The 24,350-nt window shown below is 41.9% G+C and overlaps 2 protein-coding genes across 6 annotated transcripts in view; both read left to right on the top strand.

The window, feature by feature from the left end:
• The window catches only part of LOC125287100 (myosin phosphatase Rho interacting protein), a 43,112-nt gene extending 34,899 nt beyond the window's left edge, over nt 1-8,213 (top strand). For 3 of the 4 annotated variants that reach the window (XM_048232596.1, XM_048232599.1, XM_048232598.1), the window contains 8 exons: nt 1,673-1,820; nt 2,219-2,336; nt 3,098-3,257; nt 3,585-3,695; nt 3,810-3,896; nt 4,096-4,258; nt 4,640-4,725; nt 7,145-8,213. In XM_048232596.1, the coding sequence (XP_048088553.1) occupies nt 1,673-1,820; nt 2,219-2,336; nt 3,098-3,257; nt 3,585-3,695; nt 3,810-3,896; nt 4,096-4,258; nt 4,640-4,725; nt 7,145-7,216 (945 nt within the window). In that variant the 3' untranslated portion in view covers nt 7,217-8,213. Of the gene's footprint in view, nt 1-1,672; nt 1,821-2,218; nt 2,337-3,097; nt 3,258-3,584; nt 3,696-3,809; nt 3,897-4,095; nt 4,259-4,639; nt 4,726-5,420; nt 5,489-7,144 lie in introns of all 4 variants that reach the window. The other variant, XM_048232597.1, reaches the window with a different exon arrangement.
• A 7,817-nt stretch (nt 8,214-16,030) lies between these two features.
• Nucleotides 16,031-23,085, top strand: si:dkey-94l16.4 (transcription factor 20). 2 transcript variants are annotated; one of them, XM_048233378.1, is made up of 6 exons: nt 16,031-16,286; nt 17,498-20,161; nt 20,468-20,561; nt 21,386-21,435; nt 21,612-21,685; nt 22,286-23,085. In XM_048233378.1, the coding sequence occupies exons 2-5, from the start codon at nt 17,504-17,506 to the stop codon at nt 21,654-21,656; spliced, it is 2,847 nt and encodes a 948-aa protein (XP_048089335.1). In that variant the 5' UTR covers nt 16,031-16,286; nt 17,498-17,503; the 3' UTR covers nt 21,657-21,685; nt 22,286-23,085. The 2 variants fall into 2 exon arrangements, with proteins under 2 accessions (XP_048089335.1, XP_048089334.1); XM_048233377.1 differs by lacking the exon at nt 16,031-16,286 and adding an exon at nt 17,201-17,354.
• Nucleotides 23,086-24,350: the final 1,265 nt, after the last annotated feature.

Raw genomic sequence — 24,350 nt, 5'->3', positions numbered from 1 at the left:
GATGGTTAATTTAATGCTAGATTTATGGTGATTTTACACCCTGTTAAGTTACTAAGACTCTGCTCTCTACATATTTTGTGTCATTGTTTTAAGTAAGTCCATTTTGTATGTGACTTAATCTAAGTTGTTGTGCTATAGATTTCATCAGTACTTTTTGTTCTATTGATAGACTTTCTTGGATGGTCCAAAACAGGATGTGATTCTAAGAAATACTTAGAGCATTCATTTCCATGGCTCAGTATGTTACTGTCAAAGCCTGGTATTGATGGAGTAGGAACATGTTCCTTTTCTATTGTTACGGCCTTTTGTAATCGTTATTTTTTCCTGTTTGAGTGGCCGGCCACATGGTTTATGGTTTATTGTCATTCCCTGGGTGTTTAGAGTAGTAGAGAATTTTACTCGCTTACTTTTGTGCGACAGCAACCACACCCAAAAGGACAGAAAGCCTTGTTTACTTCATTCAAATTGGACTTAAGTTATTTTGCCGTGGAATGTCCCCAAAACAAAGTTTAGAGTCAAAGGGCTCTGACGTGGACTGATTGTCTTTCGCACAATAAACTGAGCATACCCTTGCACACACATTCACATTGTCCTTGTGTAGTGCACCCTTGTAGACAACACTAGATAATAAATAGAAATTACCATGTAGCCTGTGATGGCCACCACATCAGTGGCCTTGCCCCCCATGAGGAGGAAATGGGATTTTCCGCAGTGTGCAGGTGCGGCTGTGGATGTGCACACAGGGGACAGGATGTAACCTCGTGGCCACAGCGTGAGCTGGCTTGCTGGGTTTTTTTTTCGGAGTTGGGAGGGTGTGGAGGGGTTGGTGTTGTGGCCTGAGAAGCGCACACTGAGACAACTGGCCCCCCTCCCTCCCTTACCATCCCCTACCCTGCCACCGTCTCTCTGGGAGCAACTTTTTTAGTGCTGCACCCAAAGCGGGCCGAGAGCGAAAAAGGCCGGCTCCGCTGACCGCCCGGAGAGATTAGCGCTGTTGAATAGGAGGGAGGAAGTGGACCGGGGTCGGGCGCAGTGAGCAGGCCATTCAAACCCCCTCGTGTGGAAACATGCACTGTAATTGTGCTAGTGTCGGCCAGTGGCTCTTTCCAAAGTAGTTTTGATGGAGAACACACACACACACACACACACACACACACAGACACACCAGCCCAGCCTTTCGGTGGGTCTTTGTTGTCGGTTATCTGTCTTGTTTGGAAGATTAAGCTTTTTTTTGTTGTTTGGTAGGGCAAAGCTCTTTATTTCCAGCCCACAGATTAGATTTGCAGATAACAAAATGAGAAAAAGTTAAAGAAGGTAAAAAAAAAAAACTGTTATTCAACGGCAGTGTTTAAACACTCGTACCACTGTCAGGTACAAATGCATAACAAGCACTGATGCACCTCCGACCGCCTATGTCTGTCCTCCCTTTCATGTTTAGTGTATCTCCTTTAGCGCTGTGTGGAGGCAACTCGCACACAATGCTAACCCTGTCCGTATGTGTTTGTGTTTCTATATGTGTGTGTGTGTGCGTGCGTGTGTGTGTTTGTGGTCAAAAGGACCGAAACCAGGGTGGACTCGTGTCAAGCTCCATGGCCTTGTGATTTAACAACTGCTCTCCTCCACTCACCAACCCCCTCTCTGAAATGCTCCTCTTCCATCACTGTCCTCACAGGCTACGTGTGAGCGGGGCTTTGCCGCCATGGAGGAGTCCCACCAGAAGGTGATCGACGAACTGCAGAAGAAACACCAGCGGGAACTGGAGAAGCTGCAGGACGAGAAGGAGAGGCTCTTGGAAGAGGAGACGGCGGCCACCATCTCTGGTCAGTCAGTCGCCTGCCTGCCTGTCGTCCATCCCTCCCTGACCCAGCACTGGGCAGGGATTTACACTCTGTGCCCGTTCTCTGCTGCCAAACCCACCACAGTCTGAATGGAATTTGTCAACGAAATTGCCCCCTTTCGTGTTGGCACAGTAGCCAAAATGGAGAACACTGGTCAAATTTCAGTGCAGAGGAAAAGTTGAGCATGAGGCTGATGGAACAATTACTAATTCAGCTGTCTAGGCCTGGGTCTGCAGCTTGTCATTAATTTGAATGTCTAAAGATATGATGCCTGAAATCATTTAGTTTAATGTGCTTTTTACTGGATTATGTCTTGAGACAGTCCGTTTAGACCCTTTTTTGGTAAATCAGTTCCTCTTGTTTTTTTCCCCTGCACACAGCAATTGAAGCTATGAAGAACGCACACCGAAGTGAGCTGGAGAGGGAGCTGGATAAGGCCCGCAAGGCCAACAGCAACACTGAAAACGCTGACATCGAGGAGATCCGCCGACAGCACGAGTAAGCAAAGCCATCAGGGTCACAGTGAAATGCGAGAGCCGACCCAGCAGAGAGTGAAGATTAAGAACCACAAAGTTCCAGCTTCACTAATTTGCAACATAACACACCTTTCCCAGTGTTGCGTAATAACTGACCAAATCCACAGCCCTCGTCCTCCAAACTGCCAATAGTGTCTACCTGTCCTTATACAACCTCAGCACCGCTGCAGTGAGGTTTCTGATAACACCTGACAACACCTTCGTCCCTGCATGACCTCTGCTGCCGTACTTCTGTCCCAGTGTTATGATTGTATTAGCTCAGATTACTTTTCTTAATGAGAGCCTGTTTGCGATGTTGGGCAATGGGGCTTCTCCACACTCACTGAAAGCACTGAATGGGCGATTTAAGAACAACTCCGGGCAAAGCTGGGTTGTGTGACCGCACTCCTGCTGCCAAAGTGTCCCCACAGTGACAAAAGAGCTAAGATGCCGGTGACCTTGCCAAACCTGGATTTACCGACTATTCAGGCTGGCTTTTGTTTTGCCTACGTGCTGGTAATCTGCCCCCGGAAAAAAATAAATAAACCACCATCTTGGCCACTGCTCTGTCTAGACACAGCCCTCCTCTGCATATTTGTAGCAGCATTGGGTACACAAAATCCTTTTGGAAGAAGGATCCGTTGTGTTCTCTTTCCTTTTTGGGGTGTACGCCTGACATTTCCGTCTTTCTCTCTGAACTCACCAACTCTTTTTTTTTTTTTTTTTTTTTTCCTTTTGTTTCAGAGAGGAGCTTTTGTCCTTCCAGCGGGAGATTGAGGTGCTGTCGGAGCAGTACTCTCAGAAGTGCCTGGAGAACGCTCACCTGGCCCAGGCCTTGGAGGCCGAGCGGCAGGCCCTCCGGCAGTGCCAGAGGGAGAACCAGGAGCTCAATGCGCACAACCAGGTGCCTGGGCCCACACCTCGCCACACCATACCACACCACACACGTGCCACACAGAAACAGAATTAGGGTCACTCTGGTAGTTTATAATTCTTTTCAGTAGAGTTAAGTCTGACCACCCTGCTTTGAAATGAGCCCAACTTGGGGACCGCAGGTCAAAAGCGAATGACATGGTTACATTTTCGGGGACAAGATGCTCAAGTGGATAGTCGCACTAATGGGAACCTAATAAGGCAGTACCGTGCCCTCATTTCCCCCTATATGCACAGGGTATTGATTTCATATTCAATCTTAATCTGACAATACAATATAATTTTCCCTTTCCTCAAGGAACTGAATAATCGTCTTGCTGCTGAGATCACAAAAATGCGGTCCATGACAAGTGATGAGGGTGGAGAGACGTGCACAGTGATTCAGGGGAAGGAGCTGTACGAGTTAGAGGTAAGTGGAGGATTTTTATGTTATGTTTTGTTTATTCTCTGTGAGATGCTAGCTATTCATTTTCCTGTACTCATTACCTGTTACATCTTTCATTTCTTTGCTTGAAATCCACAGGTCATGTTGAGGGTCAAGGAGTCCGAGGTTCAGTACCTGAAGCAGGAAATTAATTCTCTAAAAGATGAGCTCCAGGCTGCCCAAAGAGTGAGTAGATCGACCAGATTAAGGATTCCACATGAGGGGATAATATATTTTTGGTTTATTTTTCCACAAGAGCGCGAGTTTAGGTTAAGACTTGCGAGATAAAGTGTAACTATTACAACAGGCATAGCATCATGGCCACAAGTAACAGTTGTCTCTGATAGTAGTGTGAACACCTAAAGAGATGTATGGTTGTTTTTAGGACAAGAAATACGCCACAGACAAGTACAAGGACATCTACACGGAGCTGAGCATCGTGCGGGCCAAGGCGGAGCGGGACCTGGGCCGCTTGCGGGAGCAGCTCCAGCTAGCCCACGAGGCCCTCGGCGAGCCTACGCTAGAGGATGTGGAACGCAGTGGCTACGGTATGACCTCCAGCTGACCTCCGCAGCTGGCGGCCGATTTAAATCAGACCTTGAACTGTCCATTTACTGTATATATAAGGGAACTGTCATGGTGATATCTTGTCCCAGTTTCACATTTTGAAGGTTTTGCTCCGTCAGATGTGATTATATAATGCACATCACCAGTCATAGATGGTGAGGGTTAGTTTCAGTCTGTGGCAAGGAAGCAAGCTTGCTCTTATTCAGGCTCTGACTTGCAGCTGGGCTTTGGTGTCGTAGCTGGTAATCTCTCTCTCAATGCCTTTTATCTCTGCCTTAACTGTCTAGGATGAAGATGTTTAGTCATTGCATATAACAATATGTGTTTTTTAATGTTATAATGATATATATCTGTTTTCGCAGATATCATGAAGTCCAAAAGCAATCCTGACATCCTCAAAATGGCAGCGGCGGCAGCCAAACGCTCTGAGCGCACTATGAGGTCAAAGGTGAGTTGCAAGGTCACCACTGGGTCACCACTGGGTCAACCCCACGCTTCATGTCGCCCTGTCCTGATCAAAGCTGTCAGTTCATTAGATTGCTTGGCTGTTTGTTTTCATGTAATCGTGTGGGTGTTGAAGTGTTGAACAGACCGAGGTGGTGTTTCAGCAGGACAACACTGCCACCCTGAGGCCAGCATCTGTATGGCTCCTTTGGCATCATTTTGCGTTTCATAGTGGAGGGATAGTAGTCTGTAATTTCAACATCTACCACCCTTATCTTCCTTCAGTACAAAGTTCTTGTTACATTTTTTATTACAGATTCACAACTGTGTTTTGAGCCTTGATGATTGACATGTATTCAGAGTTTAACAAAAACATAAGTTGAAGGGAAAAAAATCAGATTCATTGCAGCAAATATCTATATTCTCTTCCTTGTAAGAGCTTGGTAAGTTATTGCCGTCTAGGCTATTTATGCCCCCACTTTCACCCCATTATAATGTACCATGTGGGGTGTTTTGTGTGCGTGTTTGTGTTTGTGTTTGTGTGTGCGTGTTTGTGTTTGTGTGTTTGTATGTGTGTGTGTGTGTGTGTGTGTGTGTGTGTGTGTGTGTGTGTGTGTGTGTGTGTGTGTGTGTGTGTGTGTGTGTGTGGGCGTATTTGCATTATTTCTCCATCTCTCCTCCCACTCCCTCTGTCCTCAGTCTGTGAGTCGTGACATGCCCTGGGACAGCTAAGGGCTGCCTGAGGACCTAGTGACTTCTTCCTTTAGGTAAATCCCTCGGGAACAGACCGTTGTTGTTAGCCACCACCACCCTATACACCCTCCTGTCTTCCACCCAGGGACAAAGTGTGATTTGATGGGGTGGAAGGGGGGTCCTTGGCTGTTTGTTTTATTTTATGCATCCCATGGTACACTTCAAAGGATTAGTCATGGCCTTTTACTAATTGTTTCATCATAATTCTCTGCTTGGCATGATGATAAAACATGAGGATCTTTTCCGGTCTGTCTTGCCAAACCCAACCCTACCCAACCCAAGTGTCCTGTACACTTAAGCTTTCTTTGTCTGGATGAACAGAAGATGGCTGCACTCACTCTAGTCCATAAGTTAATCCTTTGAAATGACTGATTATTTAACCATCACTAATGTGTTGCAGATGTTTTAGCCAAGTTGTCCTATTACCTTTTTTAAATGTGATGAATTGCAATTTGAGATGAAATGAGAACTAGGAAATGAAAACTTCTTTTAGTACTTTGCTTTTTTACAATTTGGTGTCATGTTTCATCTGTGGTGCTATGATTTGGGCAAAAAATTGCATTGGTGAACAACACTAAATGGAACTGTACATTTGGTCATTGGTGAACAACACTAAATTAAATATTTGGTCACATAGAATTTGTACTTGACATTCAAAAACCTCGAAATGTAATGTGGTAGGCTGATTTGGCCTACATCAACACCAGACAAAAAATAGATTTTAACCAAAGTTTTAATAATAATAATAACAATAATAACACATTTTATTTAAAGGCACCTTTCTCGGCACTCAAGGACACTGAAAAAGCTGATTCACTCTTTCGCATTCAGTATGCTCACTATTTGATTTCCACACATTTTATTCCCTTTTAAATAGTGCACTGTGACCTACATAGTGTCATTGCTTTCAGTTATATGTTGCACTGACATTTGGTTGTCTTTTTAAGTCTTGTGACCAGCATTTAGTGGTCTGAAAAATGTTATCGCTTTACGAAGTGTCAGTGCCCCCCCTGGTTACTGACAAGTTAGTGAAGTTGTCAAGTTAGTCAAGTCTATGTTGGTAGGCTACTGACTGGGCAGTGACCGGTGGTTCGCCAGTGCCTGGTGCAAGGTGTCAGAGGCACTGACTAAACATCCCCTGGAGCTGCCCCTGGTGGTACTAAGTAGTTTTTGATACAGTGGTCATCAGTGGTGTTTCTATGGTGTTAAGACTTTAACTTTAGCTACAACCACTTCTGTGACACCAAAAAGTTTATATTATGTATATTAGTTCATATAAAATATGCACAAACATAGCTGTTGATTTATATTACTGACTAGACATAATTAGGTACACTGTCACTATATGGTTCTAGACTACTCCTGTCTCCTGCTGCTTTAAAGTGATTTGTGTTATTAGTGCAGCTTGGTTAGTAAAAAGAACTTTCACAAGAAGCGCCATCTGAGATCCAGGGCCTTCATGCATCTCCATTGCCTGCCTTAGCATCTTACATGGAAGCAACACCTCAAGATTTCTTCATTGCCGTCTTGCACGCTAACCTGAATGAACAAACTCTGACAGTCATTACAGTTATTTCTCTTTTTCAATTTTCTTTTTTTTTGCTCACTTTCCCTCGCTCTCTCCCTCTCCCTCTCTCTCTCTCATTCTCTCCCTTCTCTTTCTATCCCAGAGTCTGAAGGAGGGACTGACTGCTGAGCAGAGGCTCCACTTGTTTGATAACAAGGACACCAAGGAGTTCTGACATTGATGCATCGACCCCTCCCATGCTGCATGATAAGACGCTGCCTCCCCAATACACTCCTTCACTCCCCACTCACTCACCCACTTTCCCACACACTATATTTTAGCCCAGTAATTAACCATTTAGAAGCACACTGGTCACAACGAGTCCGATATTATAACGTGGTATGATGTTTGAATTTTATGTCTATAGAGTATGCATTTCATGCACTTCTGTTACTGTGACATTTTTTTTTATCTCCATTGCCATGTCTTAATGTAAATACTGTTTTTTTTTTTTTTTTTTTTAATTAAGCATCTGTCACACATACACTAAATATGTTTGTGTAAGCTACTGTTTTAACCTCTTAGTTATGTGTGAATAGTCAAAGAAATGCGTAAATGTGTACTGGATCAACAACACCCCGCACGAATGAATGAATGAGTGAATGATGTGTATGTGGAACCAACATTAGAATACAATCATGTTGCCAGGTCTGTGTTCACACTATATCCTAGGTGCTGTCAGTATGCACATAATGAAGATGCCCTCAAAACCCCTCGTAATGTACAGAGTTGGCTATGCTGCGCTGCTCTAGAGGGGGGAGAAATGGCTGTATCATTTAAGAGAAAAGTTGAAACTTGCTTAGTAGCATAATACTCCATATTAATCTTTGTGAGCTATCTGACCACTCGAAAGGAACTATTGATGGTATCAACTAAATACACCTGTAAGGTTTAGGTTGGGGATGGATATATGTATATGCAATATATGTATGCCATTTTTATCTCTATAATGATGTTGGTCTACTCTGACTGGGAGTTATTTTTTAGTTTCCCCCTTCAAAGTTGATTATGTTTGCAGTGTTGTTCAGTGGCAGACCCTTTATATTTATTTAAATGTCAAAAAGAGTTTTTGTCTCACATTTCCATTCCTATGTCCTCTGTTATTGTAAATATACAGCAAATATTCACCAACTGACAACAGGTTTATTAGCAATAAATATTTTTGCACCCTGCCTTTTAATTCTGTGTTTTTCAAGGCATTAGACTTGTTACAATGAAATGGAAAGAATATGTGCAAATGTATTATCAATGCGTACATATATTGACAAATTATCATTATGTTAAGACAACTTTTTCTCTTGAATGAAGAATGGCAGATGGAAGGATCAACCAATTAAGATTAGTCAGGCAATTTGATTTCCAAGCCAAGGCCAGCCTTCCACACACATTGATGACTAGGCTAGGAATAAGGGTAGGACAAAAGACATGTAATTGTAATGCTAATCAAAATTAGAATGCAAATCCAGTTTTGAGCAGAAGCGGTTCAATGGCTAGGAGGGAAGAAAATGAGTCGCTCAACTAGAAATATGAAATCTCCCTGGAAAGGGTGCAGGAGGTATGGGATATACAGGGGATTTTAACCCCCCACCCATATGCTAATGGACTATATGCTAATGAAACTTCTGATTATCAGCATACCATCACTACTAATCAGAGCCATGTACAGAAATTGCACATTTTATCTCACACTCACTCTCAGTTGGATATCTGAAATGTTTGATCAGTTTGCCTACTATAACAACCATCACAACCTAGACTAGGCCACTTGCTCCTTGTACACTCTCATCCCAACCTTAGCTATTAGGCTGTGTTTATTAACCAACTCAACTAGTAGCATAGGCTTACTGCTAATTATCAACTCCTTTTCACTGCATTTCAATAATGAAATACCAGATAAATAACTCTTACACACCTTTTAAGTTCTAAAACATTTATTTTAGATCTCATTTACAAGATACAAATCTATTTACTTCAGTTGCATTGCATAACTCCCTCAAAGAAAGAGGGGGGGGAAGGGGGTCCTAAACAAGCTGGGAATTTAGCTGTTTTGTACCTGTCACAGGTAAGATGTGAATAGTTCTTTGTAGCTTGGCACAACAAGGAAAATGAATCCAACAAAAAAAAACATTACCACATTTTTTTCGGAAGGCAAACAATGAAAGGTCACATCAATCTACATACATCCCCAGCCAATGTGCAATGCAGTTATCAAATTTCCCCCTGTGCCAGATAGCCATGGTCATGGCTATAGCCTATTTTTTAAATGGGGAAATGGTCTAGCCTTAATCAAAGAGACATTTTTGCATTGGCCTAATGTGATCTATGTAGCTTAGATATATATATGTTAAGGCTAAATATTTGACAGCTGTTGTAAATCATTTTAAATTGTAATTAATCCAATGTATTTAGATGTTGCTCAGTGATTTTTACATTTCCCTGACTAAAGATAAAATGTTCTCATGGGCGAATATTTTCAGCAATTTCTGATGATAATGAGGTAGATCCAAGTCAGGTTGAAAGACACAGAGAGGATCAGCTGGAAGGCAATGCAGATTGTAGAAAAAAACAAACAGGAGAGGAGGCTGAAATAAAATAAGCCTAACATATACCCAACCAGCCAATCAGCTTGATCCTTTTGTTATCCAAAAACAAGTGTTTGGTGATAGGATATCATTCCAAAAATCTTGGTATGATAAGTACCCATGGCTGATGTTAGCTGGTCTGGAAAGATCCCCCATATAGGCTACCCCGGGTAGGCTAGTAGCCTATACCATAGACATAATATACATAGACGCCGCATTGGCTGCTGGAAACAAGAAATGCGGCCGCCATCTTGGACCGGTCATACTCCTCGTTGCGTTGCAGCAGAAGACAGAAGATGACAGCACTGTGCAGCATGTTCCTTCACAAATCGGCGGACCATACTCGGGGGATTTACTTTTCACAAGTAAGATTTAACATAACCGTACTATTGGTTGTATTTTGTGAATAGAATATTACTAGGCTATGTTTACTCGGTGTTCACCCGGCTATGAACTGAGACTTGATAAGTCATATTCCATAACACTGACTTAGATTACAACTGACACAAGAAGGCTATTGTAGAAATAAATCATACTAGATTTGGTCGGCGAATTTTTACACAAGTGGCACAGACTAGCCTATTGGGCAATCGCTAGCTGCTACTTGTAGCCTAAGTGTGTTGGTGGTAGCCTCACTATTTCCTGAATAAAGTAACTTTTCAATAGCTCAACTTCTTTATTTATCAAGTAGCTTAGCCAGACAAGCTACACTGTTCTTGTCATGTGAAATTAGCACAATTTAAAGTAGCTTCCTATGTAGTGAACTAGCCTACTGCTGTGTTTGTGTTAGGCTACTAATACATTTGACTGGGTGGTAGTTTTGTGTAGTGTTTTATTCATGGCAGAGTAACTGATAGTTTAGCTCACTAAAATTTCGAAGTAGCTTGCCCAACACTGTATTATTCACATGTCATTTACCCTAACAAGAATAAGATGCCTCTCAAATTCCTTTTCATTCATTTATTTATTATTTTGTATCTCTCCAGAACAACTGCCTTGTTCAAGAAGACTGTGAATGAACTGAACGGTCTCCTCACACCCCTGGAACTGAGGAAGGTGCAGCTCTTCATTGCAGTACTGCAGGGCATCTGCTACACTGTGACTGAATGTTTGATTTATGAACTCCACCTTCATCACCTGCATTCGCCACTCTGTGTCCCATTTTCCCATCGTCTGGTTGACTCAGTCCTCTTTTATGGAGTTTACCCAGTTTACTATGCCATCTTATTTGCCCACCTGCTGTCTGAAGCACTTTTGTTCTCAGCCAAAGTGTACCCAAGCAATTTTAGCAAGGTGGGAACATACAAAATGACATGCACCAGTTGTCGAAATCATAGAACCAACTGCATGACGGTAACTCTGTCACTGAGCCTGTGAAGACACTCCCCGGTTCTTTACTGATTGCAATGAACGGGTTGATCTTAGCAGTTTCTAAAATGTTTCTTAATTCCTTTTTATTTAATCTCTTCATTGGGGCTGGAACCTTTCTGTGAACTGTAAATAACAGATGCTGTTGATGAACCCATTGACACTGTACAAGTGACAAGTCACCTTTTTGTCTTGAATTGACTTACAATTGACTTACTATGCCAAACCAATGTCTGTTTTTTAAGGATCAGAAACAAACCTACAAACTTGCACTTTACAATATTTATGGAACTTGTCTAACAAATGCTTTTGATATTGAACCCAGTTACTCCATTTCCTTTATGCCACACCAATGTCTGTTCATCACTTTATTTTTGATGGCACTGAACTGAAAATGTTAATGGATTTTTTTCTGTAAATTTAACTCATTAAAACTTGTATCAAACCAGTTTTTGTCTATGCTGTCAAAAGTGGATTAGTTATGTTCCCAGTTTTTATATTGGATGTCATCACTTTATAATATATCATATATCAGAATATTCTATTACTGTTAAGCCCACTATGAATATTAAAATACACACAACCATGTTTCCTGTATCATACAGCTTTTTCTACTGGGAGGTTTACAACTTATTCTGAGTCAATTTACCCAAGTTTGTCACTAAACCACATAGGCCTACTTGGAATACCCTCAGATGTCTGAATGGCACTGATCTCACTTAAATGTTTATGGAACCTTTCTGTGGACTGTGAATAATGCTGTTGATGGAACTTTTCTGTCAACTATGAACTATATTTAACTCATTAAACTTGTATCAAACTAGTTTTGTCTATGCTGTCAAACATGGATTATGTTCCCAGTTTTAATATCGGACGTCAGGTCACTTTATATCATATATCAGAATATTCTATTACTGTTAAACCCACTATGAATATTAAAATACGCTAAATCATGTGTCCTGTATCATAGCTACATGTATGACCTTTGCAGCAAAAAAAAAACGCGTGAGAATCTGTTGGGGTATTCAGTGAGATATTATTAATTAAGTGCGCTGACAGCTCATCTCACCGGCCAAACAGATTACACTGAGTGGAGTGGAGTGGATGACCGGTCCAAGATGACGGCTCCAAATCTCGTCAGCACTAGTAAGGAGTAGCGGTCGATGCGGCGTCTATGTATATTATGTCTATGGCCTATACCCTAAGACAGTGGTTCTCAACCTTTTTTCAGTGATGTACCCCCTGTGAAATGTTTTTTCAGCCAAGTTCCCCCTAACCAGCGCAAAAGCATTTTTAGTTGAGAAAAAAGACTTAAAACAGAGCACTGTGCCATCAGAATTACCGCTACGCTTCAACCATGACTCCATCGTTTGAGTTTTGACAGTGATTGACAGGTGATTGCCGGTGGCATGTGACAGGTTAGGTCGAACCATCCTGGTATGGGGGGACTCTGGGTTTTTAGGATAATGCTATTGAATAGCCTACTGAAATATAAAATTCATTTTATGAAGTTATATTTTCCTTAAATATTTAAATAATTGTTTTTAAAGTATTTTGCATGGATTCTACTTTTTAATGTATATTTTAAAATCTCCCGTACCCCCTGGAGTGCCTTCACATACCCCCAGGGGTAAGCGTACCCCCATTTGAGAACCACTACCCTAAGACAATTAGGCCTTGAGGCAAATTTCTCTAGGGCTCTGGGCCTACATATATAAAGCGCCTTTACCCGAATTTGCATAGCCTACTGTCTTGTAGGCCTGGCACTAATCAAAATAAGGGCAGAGGTGGAAAGTAACGAAATACATTTACTCACGTTACTGTATTGAGTAGTTTTTCTGTGTATTTTGTATTTTTTAAGTAGTTTATAAAATCGGTATTTTAAATTTTACTTGATTACATTCTGAGTGAAGTATTGTACTTCGCTACATCAAAAATCCCATCCGTTACTTGAGTAAAAAAAAAAGTTAAGACTAATGAAAACAGAAAATAATGATCAGCATGCAGCCTACAACAGAACATGAATCAAGCTGGCGCCATGCAGTCTTTCTGAAAGTGATGGAGATGGAGCTGGATCACGATGCATCAGATTAGCCTAACCTATAGTGTATTTTCCGCTATTTCAATGGGTTGTCTCAGTTCGTTTTAGCACCAATGATTGCGGAGATATTCAAGCAAACACCGTGGGATTTCGTGTTTTGACGTTTGTGCTCACCTTTCTTTGGAAATAAGTTTATTAGCAGTTGTTTCCCCTCATGTTGATGTCTCTCTTTTTCCTGTTTTGGCCTTTGTTTTTAGTAACCTTACTTGGCTTTCTTGGAGAAAGACATTGCACCAGCAGCACAACAAGTAGCGGTTCACTAGCGATGCTCAACTAAATAAACAAAAGATAGACTAGGCTACCTTATGAATCGTGCAGGTGGTAAACCATTTAGCTCTTTAGCAAGGGAGAGACCTTAGACCAGTGTTTCTCAAACTTTTTTTCTGGGGACCCACTTTTTAAAAATGACAGACTATCGCGACCCAACTCGTGACTGCAGTAGTTAACAGACAGTTTTCACTATGTTTTGTATACAAAATCCAGTCAGTCAAACTTTACATTTCGTCTGACATTCATTTTGACATTTCATTTGTAAGTTAAAATATTCAGGTAAAATAATATGGTGGAAATAAGTATTGAACGCTTTTTTGTTTTTCAGTTTGTTTTTCAAATTTGTTTTTCAGTAATTAGCCTAAACTTTCGAAACTTAGCGAAAATTTTCACCACACATTATATTAACACACATATAAAAAAATCCAAACATAAGAGTTATGTGTAATAAAGTGAAATGACACAGGAAAAAAAGTATTGAACGTTCCTACTGAAATTTCTTCAATACTTTGTGGAAGCCTTTGTTTGTAATGACAGCTTCAATACATTTCCTGTATGACAAAACTTATGTCGCAGTATCAGGTGTGATTTTGGCCCATTGTTCTAAACAGATTCCAGGGGTCCCTCTTGTGAATCCTGATCTTTAGTTACTTCCAGAACTGTTTAATTGAATTGAATTGAATTGGCTGCCTTCAAGTCTTTTTGGAGCTTTCTCCGAGTGGTCCTTGGCTCTTGGAATTTACTATCCTTCTGACTCCCTGGTCAGAAATATTGCGAGGAGATCTTGTGCAAGGCCGGTTGATGATGCAGTGATGTTTCTTCCACTTGCAGATAATGGCTCCCATGCTGCTTACTGGAAGATTCTGAAGTTTGGAAATGCATCTGTAACCAGTTTCATTGATATGTTTTGCAACAATAAGGTTGCAAAGGTCTTGGGAGAGCTTTTTGCTTTTATCCATCATGAAATGTTTCTTGTGTGACACCTTGGTAATAAAAACCTTTTTATAGCCCATCGATATGTAGGCTACTAACCAAGCTTATATTAATTTGCACAGATAGAAAGGATAACTACTCTCTAACTACTTACAGATTCCAGCTCGTTCCTTCCCTTAGTGCTTTTTCTTAGCGTGGTCAATACTTTTTCCCTGTGTTATTCCACTTCATTACACATGACTCTACTTATGGAGTTGTTTGGATTTTTTATGTGTGGAGTTATTACTAATGGATGTTGTTTGGATTTTTTATGTGTGGAGTTATTACTAATGCCTGGTGAAAATGTTGTGCCCCCTGTATTCCACTTTTCAAGGGCCCTCTCCTCCATTGGGGCCCTATACTTCCCACTTTCCCCCTCCAGTTTGACACCTTTTAATCTGCTGAACCTTCTGCTCGTTTCCAAATATAAAAAAAACTCTCTGCAACTCAACATTGGCCTGCCTGCCTCAGCTGCCTGTGAGGGGCTTTTCAGTTGTGCTGCAGGGTTGTGCACAATTCGAATTGCAATTCTGCTTCCTGTTTGCTACCTCAATTGAAATGAAAGAGAAATTCAAGAATTGAATTGGAATTTAAGAGCCAGTTTCAATTCAATTCTGGAATTTTGCACAAGCCTGTTGTGCTGGATTACTGTTCACTGCAAAGCGACCCAAGGATGAGTGCAACTAACTTTGAAAATCAACTACTGCTCAAACTTAAAGGAGAACTCCGGTGATTTTTCACATAGATCTCCATTTCTCAATGTCCTTATCAGGCAAGTACCTCCACTCGGCGGCCATATTGCAACACTTTTTGGGCACTTATCGTGCATCTATTTCGGCAGAAATGCGTGTGCGTAAGCCTTCACGACACCAATCTTGCTCAAGCAGCGAGATCACAACAGATGATTGGCACGATGTCTTCACAGCACACCACTTGATTGGCTCAATGTATTTTACAACACACCACATGATTGGCTCAATGTATTCACATGTCGACGTTTTGCCATGGAAGGGTTGTGATATGTGTAAACAACTGCCATATTGGCGTTACAAACTAACCCCATGCATTGGGCCTACTATGGAGGATTTTTTGAGTGCTGTATCTCCTCTTTAGAAAGTCTCTGGTAAAACTAGTTGTTCTGGTACCCCAAAAAAAAAAAAAAGTAACTAAGTAACTTGTACTTAAAGTACATTTTAAATTAACTACTTTTTACTTTTACTTGAGTACATTTTCAGATCGGTATTTTAACTTGTACTTGAATAATATTTCATCAAGGTATTGGTAGGCTACTTTTACTTGAGTACAATATTTTCGTACTTTTTCCACCTCTGAATAAGGGTTACCAATTCTTCAAGCAGTGGTTGACTATTTTCAGTATTGTTTACAAGGTATGAATCAAAGATTCTAGAACAGAGCTCTGTTCTAGAATCTTTGGTATGAATAGTCTACAATTGACAATACATGTTCACAGAGATAGGCCTAGCCTATGTAGCCTACATGAAATAGTTCAAATTGGCCGTGATATTTGTTTGTTAAGAACATTAATAAATAAACTGTCTGCAGTTGTTGAAAGGGAACAGTAAAAGGAAACATTTGACGGAAAAGTTGTGTAAATTACAACTGAATAACATGGTCTGACCATTTCTCTTTTTTTTACTCACTACTTGAAAATGTAATCTCCCTTTACAAAGTGGATATGGACATTAAAAACAGTCTGACATTTCCCATAATGCCTCAGTGACGCTACCAGCTGACAGAGCCGTTCTTAGAGCACGTTCGGATATCCGAATAAAAAGTGTGGAGACCTTTCATCTGTTTCTTTACGCAAACTTAAGGACATTGTTCCCTGTCCCCCTGTGTGTCTGGCGGGACATAAGATGGGGTCCCATACGGCGTGTTCAGACTGGTGTTATGAAATCAACTAATTGATCTTCATTCTAGATTCAATTTTGGTAAGTTACTAGCTAAGGCTAGCCATCTTTGGCAACGCACTGCTGTCTTTTGTTTAACCTACGCAGGGCCTAGCCAGAAATACATGAAACCTCACCAACCAAAATTATGATTGCTGATGTCATCCTCCTAACACAATTAAAGCTTCACCGCGCGTATTGTTATGACAGACTAACTTGATATTGAAGTGTCATTGTCATAGCAATGTGAAGCCTTTGCTTTTATGACCAACTGTAGCTGTCTAAGTCAGCAAATGTTAGCGATCCTAGTTGGCAAGAATGCTCACAACACTGTACAAGTTAGCGAGCTAATGTTAGCTGGCGTAGACCGTAACGTTAACGTTAGCCATCAATCGCTAGTTAGCTAACCCTAATGTTGTAGGACATGAGGAAAATAAAGTAACGCTTCCAACGTTTGTTTACATGACTATAATTGAGTCATTAGCACATGAGTTTAATGTAGAGTGAAGAACTACTGGTTCCGAATAAGAAACATAAATAAGTACTTTTAAATGTATTAGGTGAGTCCATGCCTGTATGACTTTAACGGCATGTATTAGATAGATATCCTATCATATCTCAACTGATGTATGCTAACGCTCGTTAGCTAATGGCTACCGCTGGCTAGTCATATCGCTAGTCAGTGTTTGCTGACTTCATGGGATGAAAAGAAGACAAAAGTCAGCTTCTATGCTTAAATAGTTCATGTTAAGTTTACCACTTAATTTACTTGGCAAGTGACAGTAGCTTGGCTTGGTAACGTAGCATTAGTAGTTAGCCACTTTTGTCTGAAGCTAACTTCAGGTGGTAACGTTAAACTGTTATTTTGACAGTTCGGAAGTCTGTCAAGTAGAACTATTCCAACGCCAAGACAACGGAAATACCGAAGTTCTGAGATGAATAACGTTGCTCATTTGATGATTAGACTAACGTTAGTGAGCTTATTCGGACAAACTTTTAATGTGTCCCAGATGATAACTTGAGTTTGGTATGATTGTCCACAGTTTAACATTAGCTGTCTGAATGAACGTAAGATGAACGTTTTTGGCACGCGTCACGGTGATTTTTATGGTGGGCACTGATGACTTTGCTATCTATCTTTGGTTAGTGCTGTAGACTGTAGAGATCGATGAATGTACAGGCCAATTATTTTGGTGCTTTAGACACAAGCAAACTGCCGAATTTCTAACTTTCTACTGCTTTCTGTTATGCAGGTGATAATGGACCAACCAGACAGCAGTGGGGATGGGCTACAACCTCAAGACCTCTCTTCCTCCTGCGCCTTGCCCATTGCCTTTGATTTGAGCAAAAAGGGTGAGGATTGCCTGCGAAAAGCTAGTGCAGTGGAGGCCCTGCATGTGGTTCAACCCCAAGGCTGGTATGTGGGGGCAGGGACTAGCGAAGCCGTAACGTTCCCAGAGAACACCTGTGACCTCTCTCCAGTGCCTGGCGAACAGATCCAACCCGACAATGCCTTCTCCAACACCACTGTCACCCTCTCGTACGTCAGCCGGTCCCACGTCTTCTCCTCCACCCCCCTCACAGCGCATTGCCCTCTCTACGACGTGTCGTCCCTCAGCAAGAAACTCTCCCAGCATGCATCGGGCTACGAGGCCCTCCCGTTGATGTCTGAGGCAGATGGGGCCCCGCTCTGTGTGGAGATGGACCCCCACTGTCTTCAGCCGGTTGCCACGCCAGTCGGGGTGGCACCGCACGAGTCCTTCGAATTCGTCCTGCCTGCTCAGGTGATGCAGAACGTCGCCACCGGAGTTTGTTTCCTCAAACATGCCGTGGACCTCAATGGCATACAAGACTCCGGGGACGCTGCCGCCGCTGTGGAAATCCTGACGCCGCTCCAACAAGGTGCCCCCATTGTTTGCAAGCTCTCGCAGGAAGAGAACGGCTGTTTGCAGAACGGGGACTGCGCCTTGTGGGACGCTGGAGCGTGTGGTGGTGAGAGTGCTTCTGGCGATCTCTTCACGACCCCAGCTGAAGTGCAGGGGAAGAGGGACTCTGAGGTGCTCTTTCTGATTTCCAGGACTGAACAGCCACTTGGAGTACATGACATGGGGACTACTAGACATTTTTGCAGCTCGCTCAATAGGGAATATATCAGTCCTCTAGAGGATCCAGTATCTCCCCCTGCCACGCCACAGGATGAGATAGAGGATGTTTTCGTGCTGCCGCAGACGGCAAGCTCTCCAACCGGGGAGAATTTTCCAGAAGACTTGGTTACGAAACACAGTGAAGTGGGTCTTTCTAGTCCTCTGCCTGCCGAATTGACTTGCACTGGCGAGACTGAATGTTTACTGGGTAATTCAAACACTGAAAACATATCGGAATTGAGCTGCCAACCACTGACAGATAACGGTCTAGACACAGAACAGGCACTGTCGGCGCAATGTCATGATTTACCCGAAGATAAAGCATCAGGTATGATGGACAAGGCTGAGTCGACAGCCAAGCAGCAATTAAATGGCAACACACCAGCAAAGAAAGGACAACCGGAGCGGAAAATACTTCCCCCTCGGTCTGGCAGGGGTATAAGGTTGGAGGCCATCGTTCAAAACATCAACCCATCCAGATTCAGAGTCAGTAGGACTCGCTCAACTAAGAAATCCAACTGCTTAAAAGTCGCGTTGGCTGAGAGTAAAGCCGTCAGCATTAATAGGGAGATTGTAACTGCTAGTGACGACCCTGAGATGCGTGAGAACGTATGCACTTCCGAGCAAGAAACTAGCACTTCCGAGACGAGCAGTTGCTTGTTGCAGACATCAGTCCAAAGGGAGGAGGGCGGAGATAGTAGCAGCTGTTTTAAAGAAGGATCTACCTCAGATTCTGAACACACACAGAGTCTTTCCAAATATCGTATCAAGGGCACATCTGATGAAATGACAAACAACACATCATCTACTCCAACGAAGAAATCGGGGAAAAGGCCGAGTGGCACTTCGAACTGTAAATCGTCCAACAATCGCCGTGCGATGAGTCCGTTGCCCCCACCCAGATCTCACAAGAAAAAAAGTCAACCAGCGGCCAGCCCGCAGAGCAAAAGCTCACCCACCGCCAAGAAAGCGCACACACCCAAAAAGAAACGCAAGAAAGTACCCGTGGGCCATTCCTCCATGTTCTCCCCCAAGGAGCCTGAGATCAAGCTGAAGTACGTCAACTACAAGGAGGAGAAAAGGGACTCGCGGGCGGACACCTTTTCCCCTTTTGTGCATGTGGAGCGCAAGCGGTATGTCTCGTGCACAGTCGTCAACTACCCCGAAGAGGTGAAGCCGACGGTCAGGAAAGGACCGCAACAGCCGACCTCGGGCTTCGTGTCTGGCGTCGTCCCGTCCACACCTTTCCTGCAGTACGGCCGTGTGTCGAACGACGCCACGCAACGCGCTGCCCTGGTGTGCTGCCTGTGTGGCCGTGCGGCCAACACGCTGGACCTGGGTGACCTCCATGGGCCCTACTACGCAAACGGCTCCAAAGCGGAGACCAGGCCCACTGCTGGCGTCGCAGGCCTGAAAGCCGAGGAAGAGGAGGACCTCAGCGATTCGGACTCGTCTTTCGGCACCAAGGCCAGGAAGTGCGCCTCGGCCGTCCCTGGCAGCTGGGCTCGGCGTGCCCGCCAGCGTAGGCCTTTGGACCCTGGTGGACCTTACCAGAGGTGGACCAGCGACAGTGAGCTCTCGCACAGCCCAGCGGCCAAGAAGTCCCGGTTGGATGGCGGGGCAGCCGAGAGCTGGTACATCCCGCCCGTGGTGCCGCTGGACTCCAACGAATACTGGCTGCACGAGGACTGTGGCATTTGGTCAGCAGGTGTCTTCCTGGTGAAGGGGAGGCTGTATGGGTTAGAAAAAGCAGTCAAGATGGCCCAGGAGACGGTAAGAGTCAACAAAAGGTTTGTGTTTGCATTTATAGGCACTTTATCCATAGGAAACTTTGTGAAGTACAAAGAGTGACCCCCTTCATCTTTTAAATTAGCCACTGAAATGCAGCGACTCTCTTGATTAAAAATGTTGTATGAATATGCTGAAGTAGGTGAAATGGAAGTGGGACAGGTAAACAACTAGTGCACAAAGTTATTTAAAAATGACAGAAGGTGTGGGCCTACATTTTTGAGGAATGGTCTGAAAAGGATGCTTCTTCATCTCTCTTACATATTTCATTCTTCAATTTCTTTCGTACAGATGTGCTCTATGTGCCACAGCGTGGGCGCCACACTGGGATGCTTTTTCAGAGAATGCCCCAACAAATATCACTACATTTGTGCTGTGCAGTCTGGTGAGTTTCTCTGTCCGTCTACTTGGTTTAACAACTTTTTGTGTGTTTTTGGATTTGAATGTTTAGTATGGTGGGTGAATTGTGAAACCAATTCACTGTGATGAGGATGAAAGCGCTGAACTGTTGCTTAAAAATCTGTGCATGCTTCCTTTGGACAGATGGAGATTCCAGTGCACAACAGAGCAAATGCCTACTCCCTTTGTTTTTTTGCAGACGCAAACATGTTCTTGCTTGAAGAAGCAGGAATGATCATTTAGTGTTCACTTAAACAAACAAGGCGTTGCTGTAATGGAACAAGAATGATTATGCTGCCATCCACCCCGATTCATAAAATATAGACTTTCTTAACAGCAAATTAGCACATTTGAATAGCTCTGTAAAGGCTAACATTCGCACTGTCAGAATCTAGGTTAATTAATTTAAGTTCTGCTTATTTTAATGTTACATGATTTAATCCAGAATAAAAACTATTTGTGAAGCTGGATTTCTCTGAGTGCATTGTTCTGTCCTGTTAAAATGATTACTATTTAAAGCTGCTTTTGAAACCTACTTCCTAAATCCAAATGAATACAGTACCTTAACAGGAGGATGTAATCTCACATAGGAATGCACAAAGCAGATGTACATGTCTGCAGGAGTGTTGACCACAACAGATGACCGCAACACCACCATATTTAAAAACTGTAACATGAGCATTTGAAGTTCAGTTTACTGCTTGAACAATAGTGGATATGACTGATGCAATATGATTCATATAAACTGTGTTTAATGTGGTTTGGTTTATGCATAATGCTTATGTTTGGTTTCCTCTTATACTGTTGCAGACTGTGTACTCAATGAGGAGAACTTCTCCATGAAATGCACCAAGCACAAGGTATTGAGTGAGTCATGCAAACATACAATTGATTGTTGTCTTAGCTGAGATCCAATTATTATTTTATTTTTATATTTATATAAATATTGATATATCCATGTCTTGACTGGTTTGATATAATCATTTCATTTATTTAATGGTTCTTAATCGAGCTTGCTGTCTTTTGTCTTCATCAGAATAAATCAATCAAAGGCTCTACCAATAGAAAGAATGCCAGATGACAATACCCAAGAAGCAGCACCTGTTCAAGGTCTTTCGTTCTTTCTTGTCACTGATTCATGCCATGGCTATTGATTTGGGAACACGATTAAGGGCAATTTATAGTCTAGACGAGAAGTGTTGCTTGACAGAAGAGAAAAAAAATGGTTCACAGGTGGTATAAGCTTTCATAGGCCTGTGCTAGCGACACAGAGTTGATTAGAAAGAACATCATCTAGTTTCTGTGACAACATGTATGACAACTTGTATATTGCTCTAGTCACATCCCGTTGTGAAACTAAAGTAACAACAGCGCGCTGACCACAGCAATACTCCAGAATAAGCTATTATTCCAGTCAGTTTATTTGAAACCGTCTGCACCCTTTCAATGTTTGTGATGTACAGGACAAGTGCTGCGACACTCTAGCAGATCTAGATATTGTGTCCTTTATGTAATTTTGTCGAGCGACACTTCAATGTTGCCTGGACTATTATCCTCTAATCTTCATATTTAAAGAACATGCTAAGTAAGATTAAGTGTTGTCTCACAGAACCAACCAGCTAAGAGCAGTTTTGTGTAATATTTACTGTTGCAATTCTGAAATTGAAGTTTAGATTTTACCCTGACACGTATACTGTATGTTTGTTTCAGATAAACAACGTCTCTGCCACTCCACCTTGGTAGTCCAGTGTGTCGGCCGAGCTCAGTGAAACTGAAAGCACGTCTCCTAAACTGATGGCAAGAGGCCTCTGGAATGCAATCACCCTCTAACCTTAACGCAACATCTCAGTAGTGAAGTCACTCCTTACGTCAGTGCACACCAACAGGGAACTTCAAGGCTTTCATTAACGCCAATGCGTCTGTAGTGCTTACAGGTTTGGATCAAAAGTGGAGGGCATAACATACCAACTAAGGGGCCCAAAGGAGGAAGAAGAATGAAATGGCACAGAGTAATGTTTTTAATATATATATACATTTGAGAAGAAATTCTCAGCAGTAAGTTGAATTATCCTAAGTGGATATTATTGTTATTATTATTATTATTATTATTATTATTATTATTAGTATTATTATTATTATTATTATTGTAATTCTTTTTTGTACAGAATGACTAGTCTTATTTATATTTTATTTCAATATATTAATTATTTCAGTCATTGTTGAAGCAAAGTTGTTGGATGCATTGAGTGTTAATTTAATCAGTGGCATGAACGCATCTCATCTGGAGACGCATGATTTTTGCTCCCAGGGAACGAGGCAAGTGTTGGCCCAAAGCAGTAGAGAGGAGCAGTTATCTGTGGGGAAAGGCAGGGGGTTTGTATCACTTTAAGATAATGCCCTCCCTCAGCATCTGTTTAATCATAAACCTGCCATCTAATTTCTGCTAACATTCTTATTGACCTGAACATTTTTCGCTTGGGGAAACTAGATAGCAATTGGCAAAAAAAAAAAAAAAAAAAAAAAAAAAAAAAAAATATATATATATATATATATATATATATATATATATATATATATATATATATATATATATATATATATATAAACAATAAAATGTATTTTCTTTGTTCTCAGTCAGAACTGAGACCCCAGTTGCTTTTGGAAAGGCTTTGGTACTTATTATCTGCATTAGTGCCAAGTCTACCTGCTGTCATCTGTATGTTGTTCTCGGTGGCTCTAAGAGTAATACTGACTATCAAACCAGAACTGACCATCATAAGACTGCACTTGTAATTTTGTTCTCTTACTTCCTAGCGATCCTTAAGGGAACTGTGCCTGTGTTTTTAAAGTCATTCATTGAATGTATCTTCTCTGGAGGTTTTCTTCAAGTTGAGAATTTTCAGTGTGCACTTGGCACTTAATTTATCCATGTGTTTTTTTGTAATGTTTGGAACTTTTGTTTATTTTCTTTTTCTTTTTTGGAGAATTATTTAAAACAACAGTATTGTCCCCATAAAACTGAATGCCCCCAAATTAAATTTCCCACAAGCACTCCAGTTCCATATGAAATAGATCTTTATAAAGATAAAAAATGTATCCCTGCATTGCAGTGTTGAAGGGCAACTGATGGTCCTTACTATACAGTGAGATTGATACTTTGTCAGTAGAAATGTATTGCAGTAGAGGAGAATTTTCTGCATATCATCCACCTTAGATGAGTAGTTGGATGTCTACCTTCTTGGCCTTTAACAGTTGGTAGAACAAACGGAAGACTAACCATTAAAAGGGTCAAATACATTCTGTTAATGTTAGAAGCACAATACATATTGTGCTGACGGGATAATGTTATAACACTGAGTGAAGTATACCATGTGACTGCCCAATGGGTCCTGGAACATTTGATCCATATTACTTTAGCTCACAATACTGTACCTCCCATAGCAACCACGAGCAGCTGTTCTGTTTACATTAATGTGGGGTCACTGGACGTGGCTTAGGCTGTCCGTCTCTCAATGCTGAAAAAATACGGACGCCCACGAATCCTTTCTAAGGGATTATGGGCGCCTCCTTTAAGTCTCTTAACATATTTGCCAATAGTTGATGCTTCAGAAGTTCTGGTACGAGGTACATAATATATAGATATATTTTGTAATTTGTCCTCTGTTGTTCTCACCTAGCTGTGTACTTGTCTTGTCCTCTTGTTGATCGAATACAGTATAGAGCAACTAAAAGAACTGATTGCACAGCTACACACTATGTTGTATGGGAAACACCA

This window comes from Alosa alosa, chromosome 22, assembly GCF_017589495.1.
Source record: "Alosa alosa isolate M-15738 ecotype Scorff River chromosome 22, AALO_Geno_1.1, whole genome shotgun sequence".
Lineage (NCBI taxonomy): Eukaryota > Metazoa > Chordata > Actinopteri > Clupeiformes > Clupeidae > Alosa > Alosa alosa.
Note: the sequence above shows the minus strand (reverse complement) of the source record. Positions and strands in the feature narration are given on the sequence as shown.